General features: G+C 40.5%; 1 protein-coding gene across 3 annotated transcripts in view; it reads left to right on the forward strand.

The window, feature by feature from the left end:
* Positions 1 to 8,070, forward strand: part of LOC101856038 (apoptosis-resistant E3 ubiquitin protein ligase 1) — a 92,360-nt gene extending 84,290 nt beyond the window's left edge. For all 3 annotated transcript variants that reach the window (XM_005103385.3, XM_005103386.3, XM_035971070.1), the window contains 7 exons: positions 366 to 554; positions 1,337 to 1,510; positions 2,522 to 2,647; positions 3,178 to 3,369; positions 4,107 to 4,193; positions 5,387 to 5,562; positions 6,264 to 8,070. In XM_005103385.3, coding sequence (XP_005103442.1) covers positions 366 to 554; positions 1,337 to 1,510; positions 2,522 to 2,647; positions 3,178 to 3,369; positions 4,107 to 4,193; positions 5,387 to 5,562; positions 6,264 to 6,366 — 1,047 coding nt within the window. In that variant the 3' untranslated portion in view covers positions 6,367 to 8,070. The remainder of the gene's footprint in view (positions 1 to 365; positions 555 to 1,336; positions 1,511 to 2,521; positions 2,648 to 3,177; positions 3,370 to 4,106; positions 4,194 to 5,386; positions 5,563 to 6,263) is intronic.
* Positions 8,071 to 9,522: the final 1,452 nt, after the last annotated feature.

The following is a 9,522-nucleotide window of genomic DNA, read 5'->3' on the forward strand; positions in this document are numbered from 1 at the left end:
TCCCCCCCCCCCCCCCCCCCCCCCCATCCTCTTTTTTTTCTTAACTTCATAATGATGAGATTGCCAAGAACTTTGTCATCACACATTTTCCTACCTTTTCCTACATTTATCCTTGAACCTACAACCTCTGTTCTTGACACCCAATGGAAAAGGCTAATCCATGGCTGTATTACAAATTTTTAAGCCAGATCACTAAATCTTTATTTGTTGATTACTTAAACATAATATGCTAGTGGGTGGGCAGCCCTGCCTCTGTCTAGTATTCCCTCCCTCCCTCCCTCCCTCCCTCCTCTTCTCTCTGTCTTTATTCTTCCAAACTATTTCTTCCTTCGTCTCTATTGCAATTTCAATTTGTTTGTCCACAGTCGTATCGAGCGACCAAACACCTCAACTTGTGCGACTGGTGCAAGCGTTTTGAGATTGTGTTTGTCGGGGAGCAGGGCCTGGACTGGGGTGGGGTCAGCCGGGAGTGGTTCGAGGTCCTGGCCAAGGAACTGTTTGACCCCAACTGCTCGCAGCTCTTTGCAAGACTCACAGACAACCCACAGGGGCTGGTGAGATTCTACGTGATTCTTAATTGTAATAATAATAATAATAATGTAATAACAATAATGATAATTAGTATTTGTATAGCACATATCCCCATTTGACAGCAAGCTCTGTGCGCTTTACACTGTATTATTACCGAAGCAGACCATAGAGCACATAAATGCTCAAATCCAAACAAACTGACAAGATTTTTTACTGTCTATAGCTGAGTACCCGTTCCCACCTGGGTGAAATGAGGAAAATTTGTGTAAAGCGTCTTTCCCAAGGACACAACGTCGGGTCCTTGACAGGACTGGTACCCACAACCTTACGGTTGCGAGTCTAAGGGCCTAACCACTAGGCTTCTAACACGAGTGCAGCTTTTTTTAGTGTCACCTTAATGAAGATTTGAGTGATGAATGTGCTTATGGTTTTAGCTCTGATTCTGACTCCTATTTTCCTGAACATTGTTTATCGACAGCTTAATTTTCTCAGTGTCCTGAAAAGTTTATAATGAGATATAGGTATTATACTGATATACCCCAATTTCCTTCAAACTCTGCTTCCTGGAATGTCAGGACTAAGGTTTAGCACTCTGTACCCTGTGTGTGTGTGTGTGTGTATGTATGTGTTCGTGTGTGTGTGTGTGTGTTTGTGTGTCCAGGGGGGGGTGTGAAGCATCAAAACGATACAGTCCAAAATGCTAAATTAAAACGGTGGAAATATTATTTCGAGTGTAAACTGTAAGTCTTTCAAGTATTTTAATGTCTTCATAATTGTAGAATTTTTTTTCCTTTATGTGCCATAGGTTCATCCAAACCCCAAAAGGCCTCCAGACAAGAAGATCAAACATTACGAGTTTGCTGGGAAAATTGTGGGCAAGTGTCTGTACGAGTCGTCTGTGGGCCGGACACAGCTGGTCAAAGCCAGGTTTACCAGATCTTTCCTCGCTCAACTCATTGGGTTACGCGTTACGTACAAAGTAAGTGCCCTCTGTGCCGTAATGTAATGTTTTGTATTGTGTTTTACTAAGCTTTGCATGATTGATTGTGTTAAATGAATTTTACTGTACAGTGCTGTGTTATGTAAACTGATATGTTGTATGTATGTTGTATTGATCTGTATTGTGAAGTGCAGTGGTTTGGTGTGTAATGTTGAAGTGAAATGTGTTTTACTGTGCAATCTTTTGATGTTTCATGTTGTGTAAAGCTGTGTTTTTATGTGTTGTTTTCTATAAAGCTGTAATGTGTTAACCCTATCCGTACGCCCTGGAGTCATTTTTTTTCCCCCGGGGCTGTACTCTTCACATTTTAGAATACTTCTAGTAAGAAGATCTCTTTGAAGCTTTCAGTATTTCTCAAAAAATCATTTTGACAGACTGCTATGCAAAGCGTACCGATCGGATTAACGAGTAAATTTCCTCTTTGAAAGTGGTGGCACAGAGTTCCCCACTTCGTATGGATACGATAGCAAAACACGATGTACGGAAAGGGTTATGCTATGTTTTGATGTGTCGTGTTGTTTTTTTGCTGAGCTGAGCTGTGCAATAATGCATTTGACTTTGTTGTATAATGATGTGTTGTTGTAAACTGCATTGTGTTGTGTTTTACAATTTTCTATGGTAATGTGCTAATTTGTGTTGAATTAAGCTAATTTTTTATTTTTTATTTGTATTTTCATCCTTTTTTGTGTACTTTGTAATGTCTTTTCGTTCTTTCACTTTTATGTGTTATTTATAATGTCCTTTCATCCTTTCATGTATACTTTGTAATGTCTTTTCTTCCTTTCATGTATTGTATACTTTCTTTGTAATATCCTTTCATCCTAAAATATATTTTGTAATGTCTTTTGACCCTTTCATATATACTTTGTAATGGTTATTCATCCTTTCATGTATACTTTGTAATTTCCTTTCATCCTTTCAAGTATGCTTTGTAATGTCCTTTCATTCTTTCATGTATACTTTGTAATGTCCTTTCCCTGTGTACTTCAGCACTTCATCACGGACGACCCCGAGTTTTTCACCACCAAAATCTCGTACATCGAAAACAATGATGTGGAGGATATGGAGTTGACCTTCTCAGAGGAAATCTACAACGCTCAAGGCCAGCTTGTCAAGGTCAGTGAGTTCATTCTGGGGAGGTGAGTGTGGGAGGGGGGGTGAGGGGAGGGGGGATGCGGGCGGCGCTGATCGTGGCATTAAATGCGAGACACGATGGTCTGTGACGTCACCTCCTGGTGTCACTCCCAGTACCAGTACTGGCGGTTTTTGGCACAAGGTACCGACACTGGGTTTCGCCGGTACTGCCCAGCATTAGTGTGTGGTGGTTGGTGGGGGAAGCTGTCAGGGAAATGTAATGCACTGCACATTCTTTATATGTTTTACATCATCATTATGGCTTTTCGTTTGTAAACATATTACTATCCAACATAGGGAGATTTGCCCAGGACAAAATTTTTTAATTTGCAATGTATGATTTTTGTGTGGTTTGAAATTCAACACTTACAATATGTGCTTCATTCAATAAAACATGCCTGGGTGACAGTCTTACATTGAAGGCAAGGGGAAGGGTAGATGTTATTATTTCCTTCTGTATTATTTTCTTCTGTTATTGTTTACTTCAACTTATGTCTTTATTTCTTTCCCAGGTTATTGATCTCATCCCCAATGGCTCCAAAGTGCCAGTCACCAATGCCAACAAGCTTCGCTACTTAGATGCTTTGGCCCAGTACAGACTGGTTGCGCCAGTCAAAGAGGAAGTGGAGGGTTTTCTCCGAGGTCTCAGCTCAGAGTTGATACCAGAGAATCTACTCAGCATCTTCGATGAGAACGAATTGGAGGTATGGGGCTGACATATTTTGTATGGTTGGTGTACAGTGGGGCATAAATAACACAAACATGGAGAACTCGAAATCACGGATAGCCTGTACAATTTGCCCTTCTCTGTCTGATATCTTTCTAATATTTCGTTATATCGGGTAACCGGAATTATGGATGTGTTGAACACATCTGCCGATCCCGACGTGTTTGAGTTATGTGTACTATTTATTTTGTCTTTTTTTTTTTTGCTTTAGGAAAAATTTTGAATTTTTGTCAAGAAGCTGACTTTGACAGATCTGTACCATCTTCAACTTTTAACTTTTTCAAGGTGTCTTTCTCACATTTAAGCCTGCAAGTTCAGCCTCCCAAGTTCTTCTTCATCATCCAGTAAGACTTAAAAATAGAGTAAGAAAAATCGGAGGGCAAGCCCAAATTATCAACTGACCAATCTGCATGAGAGTTGAACATTTTTACTCCAGGCTGAAAAGCCATCCCTGGCAACTATGTCAGCAAGAAGTAGTTTCCATTTGTCTTACGTTTATGCTTCTTACTAATTTGTGTTGTTGTAAATGGCATTGATGATTTCACATCGCTTTCTAATCTAGACAGCTCAAGTTGGCCTTGATTGGCTGGTCAAAACAGTGTGCCTCCTCTTAACTTATCTAAATTGTGTCGATAGAGGATGTAAAAGATTTAAAATCGTTAAACCAACCTCTATCCCCCCAGTAGGATTAAGAGAACTCTGTGTGTGTTTCAGCTGTTGATGTGTGGAACCGGCACCTACAGCATAGCAGACTTCAAGCTCCATCACAACGTGGTGGGGGCGTCGCCTTCCTTTAACAAGGTCAGTTTCCCTGTGGCACAGGTAGCTGAATGAAAGGACACGGGGCAGTTTTAGGGCAATATTGCTTGGATCTTTAGACTGTGTAAGGTATTCATCTTTAACACAGAATGTCTATTCCCCTTTTGTAAACATCGTTTCATTTTTAGTGTAGATAGATTTTAATAAAAGAGGACTGTATGAGTCATTGTTTCATGTTTGTGTAGATAAATTTTAATTAAAGGGGGCTGTTTGATTCAGTGCTTTATAAATGCCTTATTTTTTAAACAAAATCCTCTCGTGGGAAAAAAAAACAAAAGAAGGAATGTAAGGAGCAATGAGAAAGCACCTTATACGAGGTGACAGTCATAGATAAACTAATGTACGTGTTGCATCCTTGGCATTCCTGCAGTGGGATATACTCATACGTCACAACACAGACGGCTTATTGTCTCTATTGCTTGGAAAATAAGTTACTTTAATTACCTTCACTCACCCTGTGAAGCAATAGCTGACTTACTTACTGATTTACTTACTCTCTCCCTATACTGTCAGGTATGTAAGGCGGAGAGCAGTCGACGCCACTCTTGCCGGTCGCAGGCTGTTATTGTTATTGTTTCAGGAAGCAACATCCCTGCACTCCGGACATGTCCATTGATGCTCCGTTGCTCTCTCCAAAATGTTGCCGAGGGTCATTCTACTGATTGTGCCAGTGCACATCTGGTTGAACGTTTTTCTGTTCTTTCCTGCAAGGATGCCAGATTTTCTGCTTCCTTTTTTTATTCCCAAAAGCATCATCCTCTCCACGGCAGTACTGGCCTCAGCCTCCCTATCTTCCTCCTCAATCAGCTGGCGAGAGAGACATTTCAGGATCTCGACCCTATCTGGTTGAACCGTATTGTCAACTAAGGTGGCCTCACCAGCTAATCTGTCGGCTTTTTCATTTCCCCTAACACCTGCATGGCCAGGGCAGAAAATCCATGTGAGCGATCGTATAGGCGTTGGTACTATAGCTTGAATCCATTCTGTTCTCAGGAAAAAAGGTCGCGGGCTACATTCTCCAATCTTGGCATATCTAGGCCCTGAGTGTTTACCTCATCCCTAATTGTGCCTCAAAACAGCAGACTTACTTATTCATTTTTGTTGAGACAATGATGATTATATCATTGATAGTTTTTAAGAGACAAACCCGGAGTTGATTGTCTTGTTTCCCTCAGGTACGAGGCTGGTTCTGGACCATCATCGCCAGTTTCACGGAGGAGCAGATGGCCCGGCTTCTTCAGTTCATCACAGGCTGTTCCCAGCTGCCTCCTGGGGGATTCTCGGAGCTCAACCCAAAGATACAACTGTCCTCTGCTCCCACTTACAACAATCTTCCCTCCTCTCATACTTGGTGAGTTGGGAGTCTGGTAGAGATAGAAGATAGGTGTGTGCGTGTGCATGTGCGTGCTCGCACGGTTTGAGTTTCAAATCTGGATAAGTAGAGGTCAACTTCTTTCCAGACTTTTAGAATTTGTGTCTCTGTGTTTGAATGGTATACAATACAAATATGTACTTGTGTGTGTGTGTGTGTGTGTGTGTGTGTGTGTGTGTGCATTTGTATTTTGTATGTAGTGAGAGGAAGGGAGAAAGTGCTTGGAGAAGCTTACAGGTACACTGTATCCATTATTTGTTTACGTTCATCTATCACTCAATCCAAATGAGCTGTGAAGGTTTTATCAAACGTCCTTGTTTTGTACTCATCATGTGATCCTTGATGTATCATTGGCAATTGATGGCTGAGCGCAAGAAGTGACTGTATCCACTTTTTGTTGAAATGGAATAATTTAGTATGGGTAGTGAGATTTTAAGCCACTCTTTTACCTCTGTTGATATCTAAGCCGTAGCTTGATTCCATATAGAGATACTAACATTTCTTTTTTTGACTTTGTAATAGAGATTTCTAAATCATCAAAATTTCAAATTTGTTTTTCTCGAAACTGTCAGATGTCGGTATAGTTCTTACGCTCAGCGTCGTTATGTTTGTCTTGCCTTAAAACTTAAAATAATTTTTGTCTTGACTTAAAACTAAAAATCATTTTTCTCTCTCACCAGTTTCAACCAACTGTGTCTGCCGGACTATGACAGCATGGACACATTCCACAAGATGCTGCTGATTGCAATCACTGAAGGGAACCAGGGCTTTGGCCTTGCATAGGTCTTTCAAATATCTCGATGCCTGACTTCTGAATGCTAGGGGATGGACAGCCAAGGGACTATTGCTATTGCCTAGCATCGCTTCCCTCACTTGACTGACTGACAAAAGACATGGCAGAAAGGCTTGGAGTCTTGAGTATCTGTGTCGACCTACACATAATGTGACATTATAATCAGTTCTGTGGTCAAATTGACACAAGACACGGTTTCAGAACTGTAAGTTGGGTCTGGCTGAGCGCTGCAGTTTGACGTAAAACATGGCATCTGGTCTGTCCCTGAACACTGCTGATGCCTCCTGCGATGCAAGGGCCGCTCCCTGGAACAATATTATCAGCTGTCTTACTTTTTGGTATTTGGTTAGTGATCTGTCTCAGCTTCGTCATCTTTCACAGAGGTAAATGCCATGGCTGCCTAGGTCACCTTATATTAGATGTGGCAATAAAGGTTTTCGCCTAGGAGTAAAACAATGTCCAGTCAACTGACCCCCAACACCTTGTTTCATGCTCTTGTCTGGATCAGCACCTTAAAGTTCAACTAACGGGAGATGTTACGCAAATCTATGATAGAGAATAGCAATGTCGACATACTCACAGTGTGGCATAAGAGCTATGTTTCTATCTTCAAACCTTTCCATAAATGGATAGGGCACAAGAACTCTGGTGAGGCCTTGCCCTGTCTATTCACTTAATGCTTTACAGTCACTGCCAGCTGTGCAAAATACCCCATAGGTCACCCAGCCAGAATAGTGACTTCAACGGACTTCTTGGGCCTGTCGCAGAACTGCGTCAAGTGACTGGAGCGATTAATTTTCACCATCGCATTATTGCGGCCGGTGACCGCAACTAATATATACGGTTAAGACATGCCCAAGGGCGTTAGTTTGGCAAAACTCCTGTAACCAGCACAAGGTGTTGTGTTAAGGCTATGATCTGGTATAAATCTGTCAACTAGCTCATCATTGCTGCTGTGGAAGGTTGATCACTTTTTCTTTATTTGATCTAAGATAATTTCTTATGTGGGTACCACCTGATTGCTGATTAGCTCACAGTTAGTGCGTTCAAATTACACATTTACAGGAGACTGATCTTATCAATAAAAACAGTGGAAACTTATGCCTGTCCTCCCATCTTTCAATAGAAAAGTATAAGTTCCTCAAAGCTCAAGCATGTTTTGTTTTTGTTAATTCTCAAGATGTACAAGAGAAGTTTGGAGTTAAAAACTAACAGTCTGCTACTGGAACGATTTCAACAAAAAACAACAACATCATAAACTTACAATGTCATCATTTTCCATTCGTGTGACCAGGCTGATCACTTCAGTTTGCCATTTGATTTGTAGGAAACTGTTCGTAAAACACACTGTGACTATTTTTTTCTGACCATGTTTCTGTCTGCCGTCCAATAGGGTCTAGGTTGTTACCCAAGATATTATAAGTATTCAGAGCACTGCCACCGAAATGTGGACTTCAAAACATTGTTGCTGATTATTATGATTTCCCTGTACTGTTTGATACATCTTCATGCCTTTTAATTTCTGTTGATGGTTAGTGAGTAAACTCTAGGAAATAGTCACAGAATAAAGCTTTCTATCAACTTCTAGATTGTTCTAGTATTTATTATAAGCAGAGAGCTATTGGCTTCATGTAATTTTGAAAGTGTGATAGGACGAATTCAAATGGCTTGTTATGCTGGAATGCTGTTCAAAAGTATCTGTTGATGGAGGTTGAACATTAACTTGCTGCTCTTGTAAAAGTCGCTTGTATGTGAACAAAAGCCATCATTTGTAGTTTTTCAGGACTGCACGGTACAGAAAATTATCAAGAATTTACAATAAAATTTGACTGATGTACGAAAGTGAAGAATGCAAACCCCCCCCCCCCCCCCCACCCCATCCATACAGCAGTCCGGTGTTGAGGATGTTTTTACCACTGTAGGTAGAACAGTGTTGTGTGGATGATTGGATGGTTTACACAAAAGGGAGGAGAAAAGGGGAACAACTTCTATGTTTTTACTAAGTTGCTGTTGAGATTTCAAATTTGTTTGCCTGGTGGTTGTCAGAGAAATTTTGTGAGCGCACTTCCTTGGCTGAATGCTTGTCTGTGTCCTCCTTTGGCTGTGGTGATTTTATTTATGATAACTTGTTCCAGGGTTGGGTTTTAATGTCTTCTTTATTTTTGGCTGTGAAGAAACAGTAGGTGATAGGGACTTTTTTCTTGTCTGCTTTTACTTTTTATTTATACCGTTTTCCTCATTTCGTTATTGCCAACAGAGAGCTTTGTGAGCATTCTGGTGGGGTGAGGTGTTGTCTTTTGTTGTGCTGTCCGCCCATTGGCTGTGGTGATCCTAGTATTCCTAGTTGTGATGATAACTTATTCCTGGTTTAAAATGGTGGCAATTTTACTGTTTTAGTTGGCTGTGTTGATAAAGGCTTTGGTGTAGTTTCAGAAGATCTGTTGATTTCTGAGACGTAATTACGAAGCCTGCCGTTTGATTTGCTCAAAGTCAAAAGTGACACAGTGTGTACCTAGGGGTGTGGTGGAACATAGTCGAAAAGGTTCCACCAGAAAGGATATAATAGTGTCTAGAACAGATCTGAAACTTGTGGCCCACAGGACGTTATTTTGTGACCCCAATCTTGCTCTTCTTCTGACTGCCTTTGGGGGACTTTTGAATTGAAGAGCACAGGGGGAAAATGACCGTAGTCAAAAACTGGAAATTGTAAGGGTGCCAATTTTAAAAGCTTGTGGACTTCATATTTGTTTGACTGGTGGTTTATTTTTTAAAAATTATTGTTACATTTGTTGAATGGGAAATCTAAAAACAAAAATCAATAGTTGAACAGAAATACAGTTATGAATCAACAAGCATTCAAAATTGATACCCTCACAATTTTCAGTTTGTGACTATGGTCGTTTTTCCCCTGTGTTCTTCAATTGTAAACCTAGTGGTTAACTAACAGAATCATGCATGGTTGCAAATTGAAACAAATGTAAGAGAAACTTCAGTTCAAAGTGTCCTGTGTCAGTCTCAATAATTTCTATAAATGTATATTCGTTGAGCATTGAAATTTCAATAACGTACAAAGGCAAAAAGATGTGCCCGTTTTCACCTGCATAAATCCCAAATCTTTAAAAAGGTCGATTTAACAGAGATTTTGT

This window comes from Aplysia californica, unplaced genomic scaffold (assembly GCF_000002075.1).
Source record: "Aplysia californica isolate F4 #8 unplaced genomic scaffold, AplCal3.0 scaffold00370, whole genome shotgun sequence".
NCBI lineage: Eukaryota > Metazoa > Mollusca > Gastropoda > Aplysiida > Aplysiidae > Aplysia > Aplysia californica.